Genomic DNA, 21,305 nt, shown 5'->3' with positions numbered 1-21,305 from the left:
ACTGTTAAGGATGGAAGTTGATTACAAGCACTGCCATGCGTATACCTGATGTCTTCTCGAAAATTTCCTTGTTTTTTAAAGTTATTTTCTCTCATTACCTCATTACGATATGTACATTTGCTACTACCCTATAAATTATATGGAACATTAAGTAGCGGCTGCTTTATGATTTCAGAAAACGAAGGAGTGAAAGTTAACAAGGGTAATAAAAGTATACACAGTCTGTATGCTACACAGTCACTCTTTAAACACCGATGTCTTAGCTGTCTTTAGTGGACTGTGCTGCAGTGCCTGGCTGAACCTCATTGACAGTGTCATGAAATTCAATCATAAGTTCCTCTCGGGTACTTGCACATAAGATAAGAGGCGAGGAAAAGCCACACGGAAAGAAGGTACAGCTGGTCAAAGTATGTCATGTTATATAAAATGTGCCAAACAGTAGGAGTATCAGACAGCTGCCGCCACCTGCAACATTTCACTTTTTGGTCTCTGAGGAGCTATTAGTATTAAACAGTGCATTCTTCCATGTATATATTTCTATTGGATTTAAAGACATGAAACTCACTGGACTTTATGACATAACAATATGATAACTGCACGAGGTCACTGATGGATGCTTTGAAACAGGCAAGATTGGCTGCTCATGATGGATACATGTAACGAACCTACTTGAATTTTTTTCTATGAAAGAGATGTTGTGGCCAAGGGCAACAGAAAAGCTGAAAAGGAGCCCTGTTCAAGCTGCCATTCACTAAGGAGTACAGTCAAATAGATTAAACAAAATGCAATAGTAATAACGCAGTCGTATCATTAATACATAATAAAATACGAATAAGAAATCACCTTTTAATAATCATACTAATACACTGATATACTTTTCCCACTGGCCTTTAATTTAACACTTCCAAATCCGCACAATCCCTAGGCGAGAATCACTCACAAGTAAAGAACACAAGAATGCGTGATCATCCTCAATAGAGAAAAAAAAAAATAAATAAATAAAAAATCACTAAATCAACAATACAAACTTGCATGCTATTGTACTACTATAACAACGAGTAAGCCTGAAATCAGAAGAATAAACAGCGCTGAACTCATTACTGGAGCAAGGAGTTGACGAGCTTATCACAAGACTCCTCCAAAGTTTCTATGCGAACGGCACAGCAGCGATCAGATTACCCTGCCGGCAGGATCAAGGCTCCGCCACCAGCTCGCCTCACACGCCGTGAAATTCACCTCCCCGTTCGTGGCAAGGCACCCGCTCACCTGAATTTCCGCCGTATATACGAATATTTTCTTTTGCCGGTTAATGTATCATCAGGGGAATGTAGCTTAACGTAACACAACGGTATCTTGACTTCAACACACAGTCGTTAACAAAAAGATGAGAGGTAACTTCAATATCGGCTTTATTTTCGCTGACAAAACTGACGCAAGTATGAAAGCGCATTCATCTACCCGTAGTTTCAATACAGTACTTATTAGCCAAGAGAGGCAACTTAACACTCTACCTCATTTTCGCTAATAAAACTGATGTGAATATCTAAACACACACAAAGCTTATTAGAGAACAGAGGTAACTTCCACAATCTGCTTAATTTTCGCTAATAAAACTGACGCAAATATCATACAATTCATATTACATAAAGAAGAGAGGTAACTTTCACAGTCTGCTTCATTTTCTCTAGTAAAACTGACGCAGATATCTACGCATGCACATCACCTACTAGACAAGAGAGATAACTTGCACAATCTTCGCTGCTAAAACCTAACAAACATGATGCAGGCACATTAGTTTCGCCTTGGAGAAGCCACAGTTGGTCTAATTTCACCCTTCAAGGTTCAGTTCCGCCCCAGTGACATTTGTGGCCTGCCTATTAATGCGAAAGAAGCCATACTAGGGAGGGTTCGCATTTCCTTCCTACGTATTATCTGCAGATTAGATGAAGTCATATTTGTGCACCATTACGCAAATTCCCGGGGAGTTATGCCTGTCCTCCAAACCTCCTTGCCTTAATCATATAAAAATGCCCAAGATACGACCTCGCTCCTTATGTAAAGTTATTCCCAAGATGTTGACCTCATGATGAAAAAAAGTGATTTAAGGCAGCCATGAGAAACGATCCCACGACCCTCTTGTCCCAAATATCGAGTTTTATTTAGCCTCCTCCTCCTCCTCCTCCTCGCTCTCTTGTGTACCCAGGATGCATCACGACTTTAACGAGACACTTATGAGAGAACCTGGTGACCCTCAGGCTGCGTGAAGTGGCTTACCATATACCACCAAACCATCTGGAACGAAAATGTACCTACGTTTTACCAGATGAGCAGCGCCATTAAACGAATAGTGACGCGCGATTCCAACTTCAGAAAAGAAGATTTTATGAACTACGCGCCAATAAAAATCACTGCCGGTGAAGACTCGATGGTCTTAGGAATTCTAAATGATGAACGAAGAAAAACATCACCTCGAGGTATGACAAGGAGGGACAGACTTAGAAGATACATGAAATGACACTTTAGACCTTTTTTTAACCATGTGTTAATGAAAAATAATAGAAAGCAGTGTTGATGAAGACTCGGTGATAGTTGGAATAGGAAATGATGAACGAGGAAAAAACATCAGGATGAGGAATGACCAAGAATGAGAGACTTTTCTTTATACAGACCTGTCAAGATTCCCAACAAAACTCTGTCCACACCAGCCAGACTGTCTTCAGGATTGTCAAAATGAACGTATTTTTTTTTTATTTACATCTGGGTATTAAAGAAAAGTGAAAAAAATCGATCTCAAGATATCTACCTGTTAATAGAGACGTTCCTTACTTAGAGGAAATATATTATGCGTGTGTAATCTATTCTTTTGAGTTTATGGAAACGGGACATACGAGTAGATAATAATATTTAATTTTAACCAATTTCCCTTACAAACTAAATTTAGAAAGTAAAAAAAAAAAAAAGAGCTATGGCGACTGATATATAATTCTTATATCAATATTTTACTTCTACTTTTCATGTTTAAAAATTGTGCAGTTTTCTAAAAAAATATGGTAGTTACATTTTGCTGTTGTTGTTGTACACTCCATCCTTATTCTGAGGGATTCTAGGTACACGGAATTACACATAGCAGTGGAATCAGGTAAGATTGGCACAAGGCACTCCAGCATACCTGACATCACGAGATCAAGAGACGTCTGGAAAAGGGGAGAGGAGGAGGACGATGACAATAAGAGGTAAGGAGGGGAAGAAGAACACAGACGATGTGGAGGGTGTTTCAGACAACGAGGAAATGGAAACTCGCTCAAAACAACAGCAAACAAGAATCTATGAGAACAAAGAGCAGGACCGCGGATGCTGCAGAGGAGAGATGTAAGAGAGGGAAGGAGGAAAGGAGTGTGCTAAGGCTCATACGCTCATCAGCACTATTATTCCTACTACTACTACTACCACTACAACTACTAGTACTACTACTACTACTACTACTACTACTACTACTACTACTACTACTACTACTTCTACTACTACTACCACATACAAGTCATAAGTCACGTACCAAGGAGGTAAGGTATGACCACACGTACTACATTAAGCCTTACTTAACGTGCTCCCCCAAGCTATTCAGGCACGTTTCACCCATTCACTCTTCGCTTACGTGTCACCTTTCCCCTCCACACACTTATTTCCATGACAAAATCGTGTCCTGTGCATTGCTTTCCAAAATCGCCAAGATGTAAATAAAGTGGGACCGCTACTTTCTCTCTCTCTCTCTCTCTCTCTCTCTCTCTCTCTCTCTCTCTCTCTCTCTCTCTCTCTCTCTCTCTCTCTCTCTCTCTCTCTGGATAGGAGTCTTCATTAGCTTTGCAACTTTTCCTACGCAAGTCATATTTTTGTGTGGGTTTTGGAGAGAGAGAGAGAGAGAGAGAGAGAGAGAGAGAGAGAGAGAGAGAGAGAGAGAGAGAGAGAGAGAGAGAGAGAGAGAGAGAGAGAGAGAGAGAGAGAGAGGTGGAAATGCTTTTACCACATGCATTAGTCCAACACACAACACAACACAACACAACACAACACACACACACACACACACACACACACACACACACACACACACACAGTAATACTAGCGTTGATGCAGTGCTTTCCTTTTTTATTTTATCCCATTTATTTTTGTTGCTGTCCATCCCCTTCCCCGTTTTAATTCGAGTGTACGTGAGAGAGAGAGAGAGAGAGAGAGAGAGAGAGAGAGAGAGAGAGAGAGAGAGAGAGAGAGAGAGAGAGAGAGAGAGAGAGGGTGTGGCTCTGTCTGTATACCTATAATGAGTAAGGATGTTTGGGTTTAGCAAGATGTAAGTGTGAGAGAGAGGGTGTAGGGTGTTAGTGTGGGTGAGAGAGAGACGGGGAGGGTGTCGGTATCTGGATGTGGTAAGGAGTGTTTGAGAGGCCAGAGAAGGATATCTGGGTGTGGGGGTGTAGGTGAGACATAGGGTGTGGGTGTAGGGTGTGGATGGGTGGGGGTATGCTGGCTGCCGCGTGTCATTCCTCTAATCACCTGACCGTCCTGGGCGGCGAGTCAGCGCGAGCCTCGCTCTCGTTGTCCATGATTTGATTACATGGCTTTCAGATTTGAAACGCTCGGGTATATGTATTTACCTGCTTCACGGCTCGGTGTATGTGCGTGTGCGTATGCATGTATGTCTGTGTATGTGTGCGTGTGTGCGCGCGCTTGTGTACGTATTTGCATTATGGACAACTCACAAAATAATAATAGCACTGTAATTAATTGCCGTAGATGAAAGGCGTTCATTACACGTATAATCATTTATTTGGTTAAGAAATGACGCCGACACGGAGAAATAGTAGATGGTTATCACGCGGTAGGTGAATTGTGATAGTAGTAATAGTGGTGGGATATTATTGGAACCTTTTATTACCGATAGTGCCCAATGCCAAGGCAGTCACACGAAGGCTGATCCGACAGTGCACCAATTACAACGAAACCAAGTCTTTGATGAGGTTTTTATTTATTTTTCCTCCCCAGCGGTAGTTAATGACTTTTGTGGGGGAAACTGTACTCAATCGTCCCTTCCCTCATGTAAACTATTAACTGCAAAATAAATGGAAGTGCGCAAACATTAATTACCAGCAAGGAATTTGTCTATATTTTTACGACTGATATTAATTTACTGTCTTTTCTTTTTCCCCCTCTCTCTCTCTCTCTCTCTCTCTCTCTCTCTCTCTCTCTCTCTCTCTCTCTCTCTCTCTCTCTCTCTCTCTCTCTCTCTCTCTAGGACTCTATCTGATTAATGACACAATGGAAACGTACATATAATACAGTGAACTCAATGACGACCACTTGTTATGGCTTTTAAATTAGAATTGGTACGTGACATTAGGATCAACACATGTTTGAATTATGGAGAAAAAGTCGCGACGTAACAAATGGAAATGAGAAAAGGACAGAACAAAATACAAATGTAAATAATACAATGACTTCAGTGGTAAAACTTATCGCGGCTCTTAAAAAGGGATTCGTAAGTGACATTAGGTCCAACGTATGTTTACGTTATGGGATTATGAAAAAAGAACCGCGTGACGTGACAAATACAAATGAGTGAAGGAGGGAACCAAATAAAAACATATAAATAATGCACTATACTCATTGGGGACCAGCTTTCATGGCTTTTAAACCGGAGTACGTGACATAAAAACTAATAAAAAACATTGGGATCATAGAAATGAACCATGTGACGTGACTAATGGAAGTGAGTAAAGGAGAGAACAAAACAAAAGCATAAATAAAGTAGTAAACTCAATAGGCAACCAGCTTTCATGGCTTTTAAATACGAGTTCAGATTTCAGAGAAGGAACCTGTGACGTGACAAATGTAGATGATTCAAAGAGGGAATGTGGGGAGGAGTATGTCTGAATGAGAAGTGCCAGGAGGTGAAACTTTATGGATCCACATCACACCTTGCGTATGTCACGGCCCGATACAGAAGTACTGTCTTATGTACGCGTGAAGGAAACGGATGCATGTCTCTGGCCACTGTAGTCGACTGGCAAAGGTGAGAGTAGGTAAACAGGAACGTAGGAAGTTTGGAAGGGTAGGAAGTTTGGAGGGTATGAAGGTAGAGTGCAAGAAGTAAGTAAATAAGAAACAGGTAATAAATGATGAACTCTTGAATGTCTCATGGAAACTCGAGTGTTTTTTATTTCAAGAAAATATAGTATTTTTAGTCAACAAGTATTATTCAGTCATAACGTTAAAAGATAAATCCCAAATATATATTGTGCCTGTTCACGATACAAGCCAAATTACATGCTTTCATACAACAAATAATATGATGGTCGTTCATCCTGTCCGTTGCATTATGCTGGTTCATATTGCAAGCTGTATATGGTCGTTCATACTATCAACTATATTGCGGTTATTAAAATTGTAGTAATAATCTTGTTTAGCTTCACATTTTAGGTGATATAATGTAAAGAGAGGTAACGGGGACGCGTTGGGTCCATTTTTCCATTTCGTTTGGGAATGAATACAGAAAAGGCACACCAGCTTGTGTATTCAATTACTCGTTGCTGCGTAAAATGTACCTTTAATACAGATATCGGTTTCCCGTTTGCTCAACTTGAAAATGCTGCCTTTGTAGTGAAACACGAAATGGTTTGCCTCTAAACTTCGATCACTTTATGGCACAAATTCTTAAAGGTTTTTGCATCTTATCTCAGCTAATTTTAACGGACTGTAGAGAAAGTTCCTGGCGTTTTCAAGAATGTTTCCGAAACGTTTCTATGTCTCTGCTACTTTTTAACAGGCTCTAGTTTGTTAGTGTTGCTTTTTTCTTTCAATGGTGTTTTCATGCTTCTACTGATAATTTGACAAGGATCCTATACCATCAAGAATACAAGCATCCCTAGCAACTTATCTAATCATCTAATCAAAGGGTTTAAAAATAGGAGTTATGTATCATGTCACTTCATAAAGTATAAAAGAGAAGCAGGCGAGGACCCAGAAACCTAACTCACCTGTAAGTGACTTTAAAATATGCCTACGTAAGATGCCCGCGCCGTACCGAACAGAGGCTATCACGGTGCACAGGCATGAAATAACCTTAAAGCTAAAGTGCACAGTTGTATTATGGAATCTGCACAAAGGATTCTGAATATGATGTACCCTCAGGCTCGGCGGTCTCCGTAAAGGCAGCACACGCTCGCACCTTTATGCCCTCTGCTTATGTTACAACCCACCTAAGGGGACTCATCGATTCCTGCGCCCCGCCTGCTAAGAGCCTCGTAACTTGCTTAAGATATACTGTGCTCCTGGAAACAAACATGAGCACTCCTCAGAGACTACGGTGTGAAGGAAACTGGCGAGGTAATTACGGGGATGGTGGCAAGGTGTATGTGTCAGGGTCGCGCGCGTGTTGAGGGGATCGCGGTGGTGATGGTGGTCAGCAGCGGTCCATCACCAAAGCGGCCTCCACACATTACTCTGCGCCAGACATACATCAAAAAGTAATCTGTAACTTTCATATTCCCGCCGCAATTTTCCATTATGAAGTGGACTGATATAAATGAATAAACAAACATTATTCTTTTTTCATTTACATCCATCCCTTTGAGAGAGAGAGAGAGAGAGAGAGAGAGAGAGAGAGAGAGAGAGAGAGAGAGAGAGAGAGAGAGAGAGAGAGAGAGAGAGAGAGAGAGAGAGAGAGAGAGAGAGAGAGATGGGGGGGTAGAGAAAAGACAAATGGACAACATGAGTGAGTATGCATGATTAACTGACAATAAAAACAAAAATGAATGATGCAAACCAAAACAAAATGGAACTAATATTGAATAATTCCCATTACACCCACACAGACTATACGCTAATAGAAAAATAACGGAGCAATGCATTGTAAGATAACATTCACCATTCCCCTCACTTAGTCACGACTGTCAAGACTACACCAGCCCACCAACACGCACACAAATAGAAAAAAAAACAAAAAAACAAAGGACCTATGTATTGTAACGTTACATTCCCCCTCGTCACCTACGCATGCTGCCAAAAGTCTCCTCCTACTTGACCTGACCAAAGCTACTCACTTATAGAAGAACAATAAACATGTGTATTGTAACATCCCCCCTCTGTCACTTCCGCGTGGCTGCCAAGACTGGAGGTAATCACTATCCGGAATGACACCTCACCACTGCGCTAAATTACTCTGTCAGAAAAGCATGAACCAATTACTCCAGGCAGCCCGGGTGCATATTCATGTATTTTCACTATAAATTCCGCCCGCCCGGACTCGTAGGGATGCTTTAATTAAAGAGGAAATCATAAAAACGCGCACATGCATGGAGTCACTGGATACAGTCTGTCAGTCCACGTGCTTACTACACCCGACTAGTGCTTGGTGGTGATGGTGGTGGTGGTGGTGGTGATGGGTTAGGTAAAGTAGGGGTGGGTGTGTGTGTGTGTGTGTGTGTGTGTTAGGATGGGTAGTCGAGAGAGAGAGAGAGAGAGAGAGAGAGAGAGAGAGAGAGAGAGAGAGAGAGAGAGAGAGAGAGAGAGAGAGAGAGAGAGAGAGAGATACACACACCCACAGAAACAGAAGAGGAACCAGAAATACATCTTAAAAACGAATATATATGCATCCCTCCCTAAAAATAACAATAGCAATAACAATAATAATAATAATAATAATAATAATAACAATAATAATAGTAATATCTAACAACAACAACAACAACAACAATACTAATAAAGCAACCCTGGTCAATATCCTAGCAATATGGGCTCCACCTATTTCAGAAAAATGAAATCAGGAGCGAGGAAAAGATAAAATTGCCGAGGGAGGCTGAGGACGCTAACTTCCCGCTGATTAGCCAGGATTCACCCACACCCTTGATCAAGTTACCTGGGATCCACTTGCAAGGTGAACATGAGCACATACAGACAGACAGACAGACAGGCAGACAGACAGGCAGGCAGGCAAATACGTACATGGAGGGAGGGAGGGAGGGAGGAAGGAAGGAAGGAAGGAAGGAAAGGAGGGGAGAGAGAGAGAGAGAGAGAGAGAGAGAGAGAGAGAGAGAGAGAGAGAGAGAGAGAGAGAGAGAGAGAGAGAGAGAGAGAGAGAGAGAATAACCGAGAAACACATAGAGACAGATAAACGGACTGACAACAGATGTGCATAGACAAAAAAAAAAAAAAAAAAAAAAAAACGGAACAGAGATACAAAAACTCGTAGACAGAAAGACAGACAGAATCTACAAAAACACGCACACACATACATACATACATACATACATACATACATATACACACATGCACATTCATACGCACATACATACTGGTACACATGTAAATGAAATCATGCACATGTATCATGAAATATGCCAACTTTGTTCCAACTCCATTACTTGATCAGATTTATGACCGTAATATTTTTCTGCTATGCGTTATCTTTCCTCAAGACCTAAAACCATCACTTCTGCACCACCTAGAGAGAGAGAGAGAGAGAGAGAGAGAGAGAGAGAGAGAGAGAGAGAGAGAGAGAGAGAGAGAGAGAGAGAGAGAGAGAGAGAGAGAGAGAGAATTTTACTTAGGGCAGATCACACCTATGGGATTGGCGAGCATCAAACGAGGTAATAAGAGAAAAAGGTTTGTCCGTTATAGTAATTTCAACAATATGCGTGTTTAACAAAGACTGAAGTACTGAAATGGGTGACTTTTGCTTATACCTGTGCGGCTTGCGTCAGTGCACGAAGCATCAGACAGTGTGACAAAACACACACACACACACACACACACACACACACACACACACACACACACACACACACAAGGAATACAACGCAGGACAAATAAGGTAGACTGAAGATGTTGTTTGAGGTAAATTGTAGATTATACACGTAAAATTAAATAAAAACTCGTAGGATATTAAAGAAGTCAGGAATAAATTGGAAGAGTAGATTAATAAAGCAACAACTACAACCTAATCTGAAATGAGAGACAGAAAGTAGTAAAGCCAAAGCTAGTAAATAACACAGAAGAGCAGATTAATAAAGAAACTGCTACAAGACTCCATAAATAGATTATTAACTAATTAATCAATTAATTAATAGATTACATAGAGTTACAAAGATACACAGGCCACAACAAACCTTGCGAGGTGACCTGGCCTTAGGACTACTGGAAAAGTAATGGTAGAAGAAAAGGACTGCAGAACAAAAAGCTCTCCCCTCACCCTCCGCCATTAGCTATACAGCGAGCAGATCAGAAATAAATACCTTGTGGGATCCAAGAAGTAAAATCCCGGAGAAATTTTCACTGGAGAGCTTGAAAACAGATGAAATGAGAGGCCCCAACACCTGGAAAGCAAGGAAGCTTTCCTCTAGTTAAGGAAGTTAATCGCTAAACAAAGAAGTTAGTCTCTAGACTGTTAAGTTATTTTCTGGACAAGGAAGTTATTCATTAGACAAGGAAGTTATTCATTAGACAAGGAAGTTATTCATTAGACAAAACTATTCATTAGACAAGAAACTTATTCATTAGACAAGAAAGTTATTCATTAAGCAAGAAAATCATTAGCTAAATTAGCAAAATGAGCACCACAAAACACTATAATATCAGTTTTTTTTATAAGTAAACTCCCTCCCACAACACTTGAGTCTCGGCGTGTGAGAGGAAACGGAAAAAAATCGTGCATTTCCGGATCACCTTCCCTGCTGGAGATTGGACGGAACTTTCGCCGCTGCCGCTAATATATCAAAAAGTTATGATGGAATCTCACAAAAAATTTCCTCAGGCTCAGTATGGATTTAATTTTTAATGTGAGAGGTGGTAAGAACAGACAACAGAGAAAATTATTTAATAAAAGTTAGAAATGTGATTTTTTTCCTTCCCGCTCCTCTCCCGGATTGTCTGTCGTTCGGGAATTGTTGCAAGCGAGATTCCAGATTGTGTTTATTATTATTTATGGTTATCATTATTATTGTTATTATTATTGTTGTTGTTTTCATGTTGATGGCTAAGAAATTATTTTTGCTATTATTGATTTATTTCCCTTCTGTTCGTAACGGCACTTGACAGAACCAATGAATGTAACCAATGAATGTAACGAACTCCACTATAAATCATAATGTCATTTTTTTCTAATAAGACTCTTTTAATTTATGACAAACCGGATAAACTATATTAATTATATAGAAAAAAAAGGAGATATCACAGCATGTGTATTTTAATTTACAAGTGTATTTTAATTTACAGATATATGAAGACATCAAATTTTCCTAACATCAGCAAATAGTAAAAAAAAAAAAAAAAAAATCAAGAATGCATTTGTACATTCTGGATTTATATATATAACTTTATTAATACGTTTTTATTCTTTCGGTGTGAAATATCAAGTAAAATCCTGAATGCTGAATGTATATTTTTCATCCCTCACTACTGACTATTAATATACATGAATGCATATCTGTGTCCACACCAGCTCTATAAAACCAGGCCATGGATGCGGGAAGAGGGGAGGAAAAAAAGCAATAAACTGAACAGATAAAAGAAAAAAAAAAAAAAACGTAGAAATTCGGAATGCAGAGAAGCCTTCATAATACTTGCTATCCAAAATAATAAATAAATAATAATAATTTCCATCCTTCTTGACTTATTCAAAACTTGTCCTTCTCCCTTTATTGAGTGCAGCTTCCCTTTTGCCCATTCATTCAGTTTAGGCCTTCTCTTTTCCCCCTCTCATTCAGTACAGCTCCTTCCTCGACTCCTCCATCAGGGGAACTCGTTAAAACTTTGCAGGTGTTGCCCATCAGAGCCAGTGAGTGCAGGCCTGTACACACACACACACACACACACACACACACACACACACACACGTTTCTCCTCCTCCGTCCCGCCCAAGGCCTTACCTGCGTCTATACTGCGAAGAAAAGTATAACAGTTCATATTAGATGGATTCATAATTGCTTACCTGTTCTGGTGATAAGAAGTACTGCCTTCTTTACGTCTTCTATTTTCATGTTATCAGATTTTTTTTTTTTTATGTAAGAGGAGTTCAGGCCGTGCAAAGGAAAAATAGATAAATAGAATAAGACACACTGAAGAAGTCAGTTCTTAAAGAATAACTGTCATAAATCCAAAATTACGAGTCAAGTCTTGGTTGGTGCAGAAAAGAAAAAAAAAAGTTAATCATAATCGTATTTTCATCTTCAGGAGTTGATTTGACGCTCATTTTCATCACATTCACCAATAAGGATATTGCATTCTGGCATTGTTTAATCGATCTATTTTGGAGGGCAGATATGTAAGACAGCCCAAAAATGCGTGTAAATTAATCATATGAGGGCATTTCTGGTTTTATCTGGTGTGTGTGTGTGTGTGTGTGTGTGTGTGTGTGTGTGTGTGTGTGTGTGTGTGTGTGTGTGTGTGTGTGTGTGTGGATATTAATAGCATTCCTTAATTATTTTTTCTTTAACTCGTTTTTCTTCACTCTTTCTTCTTTACAGGACATAAGTGTAAGTAAGCATAGGAACGCAAATTAAAATATATTGCATACGTAGACCGCTGCAACGTTGTAGAAAGTACTGTTTTCCTTAAGTTATTTCAGTAAACAATTAAAACAGATGCCATATTAATATACGAGTTGAAGTAATTTATATTCTTAATCAAGGCATGTTGTGTGTAGGCGAGTGCAGGTGCCGGCAAAATATAAATTAGTGTGGTGAGTAATGAGCGCCTTCCTCCCACGCCTCGTTAGTTCGATGCAGGTGATTCACTCAACGGTAAACCCTTTGAGAGCATTTGTAGGACACTTGTTACGCACAATGGTTATGTAGAAGTGTAGTGGTAATGCTGCACGAGTCGCCTTAACAGAAACAAAACCAGAAACAATGAACATTTTTCATATACTCTCTCTCTCTCTCTCTCTCTCTCTCTCTCTCTCTCTCTCTCTCTCTCTCTCTGTGGAGTTTCGAAATTATTCTTCCAGGACTTTTCATTTCCTACGGTGGGAGCAGCTGTAGAACGGTTGTCGTGAGTAGCATTAACCCTTTCACTGCTATATGCAAGAATTCACAGCACTAAAAACCAATGCATGGAATCTTCATTAACATCTACAAGAAAGGAGATCACAAAGAAAAGATTTTGCAATTTCTAATCAGTCGTGAGTCGCAGTAGACAAAAAAAAATGTCTCAGAGTAGTGTCAAATAGTAGTGAAAGGGTTAATAGTAATCCTGCACGAGTCACCTGAACTGAAACGGAACCACTGACATTATAATCTTTTACATAATTCTGTTTTTTTTTTTTTCTCTGTGGCGTCTCGAAATCATTCTTCCGAGCCATCCTAAGTTACTGCACGAAAATCTTAAAACTATTTACTCTTCTATTTTCTCTATGGTGCCTCGAAATCAATTCAAGCAATTCGTAGTTACTGCAATTACCCTTTAATTAAAATCCTTCAACTACTCACTCTTGTATCTTCTCTCAATGGCGCCTCAATTTTTCATCCAGTTACTCCTTTATTGTGTCTTAACATACATTAGAATCTGTCAACTCTTCTCTTTCTCTCTATGGTGTCTCTAAATTCATCCAAGCTATTTTCACTTATTCAGTTTCTCCTTTATTGTGTCTTGAAATTACACTGTAACCCTGAGAACCAATAACAGTCGAGGTGCCAAATCACGATAATGCGACTCGAGTGAGCTGATACTTCATTGCCAGCGCTACGCCTCGCCGCTTCTCGTCACCCCCCAGCAGGAAACATGGAGGCTTGAAGGTGCATAGGGTAAAGGGAGTCCTCACGCTCTGCCTTGCACCCAGGAGCGAATTAAGCGATAAGGTAATCAGTCCCACACCGCCCTTATTAGAGTCTACAATGGACTATTAGGTGCAGTGATGAGCCTTATTGACTAACGGGCTTGGAGGGACTGGAGTAGGTGACGCATTGTTGTTGTTGTTGTTGTTGTTGTTGTTCCTCATGTGGTGGTGGGTTATGAAATAAAATATATATGTTGGTGATGATTATGGTGATAGTTAACGGTAGAAATGATGATTGTCTTAGAAACGGAGGTAGTAATTAATGATGACAGCTATACCATTGTTTCTTACGGTAGTTGTGATAGTGATGATGATGATAATGACGATACTAAACCAGAAATATATCCATTAAAAAAATATTAAACACACACACACACACACACACACACACACACACACACACACACACACAGTAGGCAATAATTACACCTCCTCCTACTAATTCTTAAACACATTAATTAACTTCCCCCAAAAAACACAATTAACTTTAGTGCAATCAATTGAAATCAAACACGTATAACCTAAAGATGAGTTACCATATCCTTTACCTTACCTAAACCACCACACCACCACCACCACCGCCATTCACTCACCTAGATTATCATACACCAACGAGGCAAGGGCAGGTTGATACTGAGGCGCTCAACACATCACCTTTCCTCCAATAATCAGACCGTTTCGTTCACGGGATATTTGCTATTCATGTTATTGGACACTGGTGTTTTTCAATGATTTTTTTTTTAGGTATGTTTGTTATACGAGTCATTACGTACAGAGAGAGAGAGAGAGAGAGAGAGAGAGAGAGAGAGAGAGAGAGAGAGAGAGAGAGAGAGAGAGAGAGAGAGAGAGAGAGAGAGAGAGAGAGAGAGAGAGAGAGAGAGAGAGAGAGAATTTTCACATAAACATGATTGGCAAAATTTATTGAAAACATGACAAAAAAAAAATTCGTAAAAAAATGTAATTAAAGCAAAAACAAAGTGAAACGATGGTTTGAGAGAGAGAGAGAGAGAGAGAGAGAGAGAGAGAGAGAGAGAGAGAGAGAGAGAGAGAGAGAGAGAGAGAGAGAGAGAGAGAGAGAGAATTTTCACATAAACATGATTGGCAAAATTTATTGAAAACATGACTAAAAAAATATTCGTAAAAAAATATAATTAAAGCAAAAACAAAGTGAAACGATGGTTTGAGAGAGAGAGAGAGAGAGAGAGAGAGAGAGAGAGAGAGAGAGAGAGAGAGAGAGAGAGAGAGAGACCCTCAACCAAATAACTACATTTCAGTATAATTTTTTAATGTTTCACTCAATACTATTCAAACATTTACGCTTTTGCCAAATAATGTAATCAGGAAGTTAAGCTTTCAAACTTTACATATATTTATTAAAAGCTTTATTAATTGTTAAGTGGTAAAAACGCAACATTTACCTTTGAAAGTATTCCAGTCGAGAGAGAGAGAGAGAGAGAGAGAGAGATAGCTTACCCACAGTGCAGTGCGGCCAGCCAATACGAAAATCCTACCGTCGTTTTAATTCAGTCACGTCATTTTGATAAGTGAAACCTAACAGATGAATCCATTTTTCCCCCGTCGCATCCCGTTACTGCGCGAGATGAAACCACTGCATCATAGTTAGGGAGTGTCCCAGCGCGCGGGGTGAGCTGCATGGAGGGGAAGAAAGGCAATGTGATACTTTCGCTTTCCTCTCCCACCACGACTATTTTCAGAGGCCATAGAGGTGATAAGCCGGGTTCTCACGACTTTCTTCTGTTAATCCGTCACTAGAATCATAGCAACGCCCTTAAAAACCCGCATAACCTGAATTAAAGTCTTATGAATGTAGCAGAGGTGCGCCGCTAAAGTGTTTCAGAATATAATCCTTTGCCCCACGCTTCCCTTGATCAATCAGAACGCGGGATGGGTGAGCGTGTGATATGAGAGTAACAGGGAAATTGTTGCAGGGCTGAAATGTGGGTTTGTTGTTCTGTAGAGTTAAGTGGTGCTGGTGGTGGTGGTGGTAGCGGTGGTAATGGTGGCGGTGGTAGTTGTTGTTGTTGTTGTTGTTGTTGTTGTTGTTGTTGTTGTTGTTGTTGTTGTTGTTGTTGTTGCCTTCGTCCTCATTGATGTCGTTGATGATCATGAGAAGAGCAGCAAGGAGAAATAATAATAACGAGGCGAAAATAACAGCAACGACAACAGCAGCAGCAGCACCACCACCACCACCAACAAAATATTTCCTTGGTAGATTGGTATGCAGCAGCGTGGTGTGCAGGTTGTGTAGAGTATACAAAAGTTACGGGAGTCCTCTCATTCGTTGCTCTTCTCTTTTCTTCTCACCCCTACACACGCGAGCAATCATGCGTCCACAAACTTTTTTAATCTGCTACCAGAGTCAAAATCCCTACGTTTTTTTATTAATATATATACTTTTCTCATCTCTCTCTCTCTCTCTCTCTCTCTCTCTCTCTCTCTCTCTCTCATTCAAGCTCGATTTTCCTTTCTCCTCATTTATTATCTCTTTGTTGTATTACCTATATATTTATGTACTTATACTTTCCTCTCCTCTCTCTTTCAGTCTTCTCTCCCTCTCATCTTAAAACTCTATTTTCCTTCCTCTCTATCAATTTTATCATCTCTATTTGCTGAATTATGTATAGTTTTGAATACATGTACTTTCCTCTCCTCTTCTTTCCTCTCTTTTTTTCTCACCAGTGTCCTTCATTCATCCCAACTGTGTTTTCCTCCCCAACCTCCCCATTTATACTCACTATTTGCTGTACCACGTATATTGCTTCCACCTTTCTGACATTGCTTGCGTTAACTTATTTTCCTTCATGCTCAAAGTTAGCGGAAACTTCCCCCTCAGTTTATTTTGTTCGCCTTCCTCTGTTGATTCGCCTGTGTTCCTGGCTGTCCCCTCCTCCCCCACCCCATCCCCACGATCTTTCAAGCCGAGTCTTTCCACGAGTTCTTTTGTCTCCTTGTTTTTAAGTTTTGTCTGTTTGTGCCTCTCTGGTCTTTTTATTCCGTTAGTCTGTCTCTTTTTTTTCTCTCTCTCCTATATAGAGAAGCGTGTTTCCTGTTTCGTCTGTGTGTTTGTTTGATTATATATTGGATGATTTTCTAGGTGTGTATTGTCTGATGCTGTGGTTTTCTGTAGTTTTATTTATCTATTTTATCTACATGGGGTGTCTGTGTTTACCTGTAGAAACTTCTTCCTTAATTAATTGTCTATTCGGTAACGTTTGTCTCTCTGTCTGTCGAAGTCAGTCACTTAGACAGGCAGTTAGTCCACCTCTCTCTCTCTCTCTCTCTCTCTCTCTCTCTCTCTCTCTCTCTCTCTCTCTCTCTCTCTCTCTCTCTCTCTCTCTCTCTCTTCTCTCTCTCTCTTACATCAAACGTATTGCTACCAAGTAAACCATATAGTATTAATAATGCAGAATTATAAAACACGTTGATATGAACTCTGCTCTCATTACTAACATACATACATTGCAGCAAGAATAAAACGGTCAAGGGAAAATGACACACTATGAAGTAACAGTTACACACACACACACACACAGAGAGAGAGAGAGAGAGAGAGAGAGAGAGAGAGAGAGAGAGAGAGAGAGAGAGAGAGAGAGAGAGAGAGAGAGAGAGAGGACAGCGTTTCATGTGTTCATTATGATACACACAGCCAAAAGAAGGAAAAACGGCTTTCTCTGTACAGAATGAACAACAAAAGCCTTACCCAGCATGAAAAATGTCTTTCCTTGAGACTGACTTGCTTCTTGGTGTTCAGTTCCCCCAACAAAAAAAAAAAAAAAAAATAGAAGTTTTAATATTTTCTAACTAGTATATCTAAAACAATAGTTATGTTGAAGGTACGACTTAAGTTTCAAAAGAGATATGAGAAAAAAGTCCTTATGGTTTAGACCCTTGTATATGACTTTTTAGCAAGTTTGTATTAGAAGTAGAGAGGGAGCGTCGCAGAAAATTTAAATAATAATAATAATAATAATAATAATAATAAAAATAGTAATAATAATAATAATAATAATGGCAAATATACAAAATCTCTCTCTCTCTCTCTCTCTCTCTTACACACATACACATACACATTATATCTTCAGCAATTTAACTCCGGTAAAACTGACGCTACGGCGCTTACTTCACGCGAGGCCAGGATAACATAGCCTGCTCTTTACGACCCAGTTCATTAGTGCAGGTTGAGTCGTCTCGCCATTACTGCCACCATCATTGTTGCCAGAACACTATAATCGTCACAGCTCTCTCCATCACTGCCGCCACTATCACCTCTGTTACTGATACAACGACAGACACAGTATACGGGAAACTCATCTGTCTTTTGTCGTCCCTGCCGTCATAATCTCACGTCACAACGATCATTGTTGGAGTGATGTGATTGTCTGACAGTGCACAGTCTTTTGGTTTTCTAAGTGACCTTTTGTTTTTAGTTGGACCGTAATGTTTGTCTCTACGAACTTATTGTTATTATTTTTGCTGATTTTCTTTATATATAATGTGTTTTTTTTTTTTTATTTTAACGGTTGTCAAGATTTACTTTTTCCTATGATATTAAAAAATGTTCCCAGTCTCTCTCTCTCTCTCTCTCTCTCTCTCTCTCTCTCCCCCCCTCTCCATGTGGGTTGTGTGTGGCTCTAGCTCATGTGCCAGGCCAGTGCTGCTATTCTGTCCACCTAATTGTCCATCTGTTGTCAGTTTTACTCGTAAAGTGACCTGACCACAGCCTTTCTTCTTCTTAATGGCGGCCTTTAATGGCAGCCACGGTAACATACTGAATATATTAATTCAGTTCACAACGCTATCTCTTTACAACTTATTTTTTATGCTTCCTAATAGTCTTAGTTAGTTATTTAATACCTCTTTTTTTTTTCTTTGAGTCTCGAGGGTGGTTTACACTGTTTCACCGCATTTTTTTTTTTCCTCCACAAGGCATCGACCGGAAACACATCTCCTGCTAATATCAACACTGCCATTTTACCACTTACTTTCTTTATCATTAAAGAGGCTTCCTTACGTTTGTTTCCCCAGAAGCCAGTGGAAGTGAGTACGGAGTTTCCGATCATTCTTTGTTCATAACCAGTTCTGATGATTCTATTTCATGTTTTTTTCTTTTTCTTTTAAGTTTTATGGCATAAGTTTAAAATTATTTTCGATCACTTCACATCCATAACCAGACAGTTACGCATCTTCGTGCAATAGGTAAACACTAACTACAGATGATTATAATGTACTTAACGATAACTTCTATAACAGGTTTCTGTAGACTCTCAATTCTAACCCTAGTAACATCATACCAATAGGAATTAATATCTTAATAGTCTTGTATTAAAAAGACAATTATTACTTCCATCACCAACTTGACATTTCACCACCACCGCTGCTTCCATTCCAAACTGCCATCACCGACTGGACACTACCAACAAGAATAACAACAGAACAACAACTATAAACAACAACAATGACATGGGGAGGAACAAACAGCACCACCATCAACAACAACAGTGACACCACCACCATTAACAACAACAACAATAGCATCAAGAGAATAACGACAACAGTAACAAAGCAGTATAACGATGTGTCAAGGGGCATAGCACATTACATTCAATTCTATGCATGTACAGAACTTTGCCTTTGGTCTTTCAGTGTTTGACAGAAAACTGAGGGCTTATTAATATCAGCGAAATTTCTTTAATTACTCGCGTGATGCTCCTTTCTTAAGATTCTATAGCGTCACGCCAGCACACACCATCATCTCTCATCGTCACCTTCAGTCCTACAATTCTCTCCCTCTTCCTTGCAGTCACAATAAGTACAAGACCAGAGGATGAAATAAATGGTAAACCAATACGAAACTTCAAACATTTCTTGATAATAGCTATAATAATGCTTACAAATTTTACATGCATTTCTTTCGCGAAACATTTGGAGGGATTACGTTTTTTGCAATTTGGTGCTAATGGGTAGTGAGATGAGCCTTTACTGAGCTGGCTGCGTTTTTGACGATGTTACCTCTGTTAATGAAATGCCTCGCTTGGCGTCTTCCCGCGTCTGCTCCACCACTCCTCACGCGTCACACACATCAATTGAATCTTTGCATCGGAATATTCTTCAAGATTTCCGCCATCTCCGACACTCCTCTGTTCTTTTGACATGAAGCCACTCAGACAAAAAGAGTTGCTTTAAAAAGGCACACAGTAGGTAGAGGTAGTAAAGGCTGCAGTTGGTCTGAATGATACCTAATTAATAATATTTGTATGTCATTGTTCATGTCAGAAATTAATTGTCTGATGTTTTATGGTATGCTTTCATAATTAATTTTAAAATAAGTTGAGGTACCTGAAAATATTAATTTTTGCACCAGTAAACATAACAAGTGTAGTATTCGTTTTTCCATTCAGATGCAGTAATATTAAAAAAAAAAAATCATGTGTTCTGCGGTCTTTTGTATAACATCGTACATATATAGACAGTGGATAAATGATGTCAATAGCAGCAGGGTATAATTACGAGCACAGGTGAATATAATCACTGAGCTCGACTTAGAAGGTCACTGATGAATCACGAAGTAGCTCTAGGAATAGAATCTACACCTCAACTCAGTTACACAAATGCAGGGTGCAGCTATCAACATTGGCATGTACAGAGAGCAGGCTTTCACAAGAAAAGGGCACAAATGAATAACAAAGTACCTGGAAAGAACTTACACTACTCTTTACTTCACTGTCACTCTCACTTCATAAACCAATCTACCTCTTCTCCTCAGTCATGCAAAGAAGAACAGTCTTCAACATTAGCGAGAATAGGATGCAGACTGACAAGAAAAGGTCATTAATGAATAACTAAGTATCTGAAAGAGTGTACACCAACTCTTTACCTCACGTTACGATCTCTTTCCATAATCCAAAACCTGTTTCTCAAATAGAGTGGCAGGTGAGCGGAATAGACTCGGTAGTCAGGTTGTTAGGAAACTTTAAAAGATTAGACAGATTTATGGATGAGAATAATAAGTGAAAATCGGTAGATATATTTCATATTGAGACAGCCACCTGTAGACCTGACGCCTTCTTGCAGCTACTTGTATTTTAAGAAGTTCATATGATATTAAAAACTGAACTCACGTCCTATTCAGCGGGATGTGAGAGCCGTCAAAGTGCACACACACTCCTAGAGCTTTCATAGTTACAATAAGGAGAGTTACTTATGTTATTTATGTACTTGTGCCACAGACGTGTTGGGCAGACGGAAGGACACGAGCTGCAGTTTCATCTGTTACACAATACTCGGATGATTACTCGTATTTAGATCCTTGACCGAGTTACGGTGAAGGGAATGGGGTACAGGGTGTATGATATGATGGTGACTCTCACACTCATACTGGCGGGTGGGGGGAGGGCAGGAGGTGTATCCCTTGGTAACATAATAGAGATTGGCTGCAGTGCAATCTCCAGAAACGCGAATTTGGAGCTG

The 21,305-nt window shown here is 39.7% G+C and overlaps 1 protein-coding gene across 2 annotated transcripts in view; it reads right to left on the bottom strand.

Annotated features, from left to right (window-relative positions):
• Window positions 1-21,305, bottom strand: part of LOC135106908 (uncharacterized) — a 173,299-nt gene that overhangs the window by 80,080 nt on the left and 71,914 nt on the right. For both annotated transcript variants that reach the window (XM_064016330.1, XM_064016331.1), the window contains exon 6: window positions 10,279-10,359. In XM_064016330.1, the coding sequence (XP_063872400.1) occupies window positions 10,279-10,359 (81 nt within the window). The remainder of the gene's footprint in view (window positions 1-10,278; window positions 10,360-21,305) is intronic.

This window comes from Scylla paramamosain, chromosome 14 (assembly GCF_035594125.1).
Source record: "Scylla paramamosain isolate STU-SP2022 chromosome 14, ASM3559412v1, whole genome shotgun sequence".
Taxonomy (NCBI): domain Eukaryota; kingdom Metazoa; phylum Arthropoda; class Malacostraca; order Decapoda; family Portunidae; genus Scylla; species Scylla paramamosain.
Note: the sequence above shows the minus strand (reverse complement) of the source record. Positions and strands in the feature narration are given on the sequence as shown.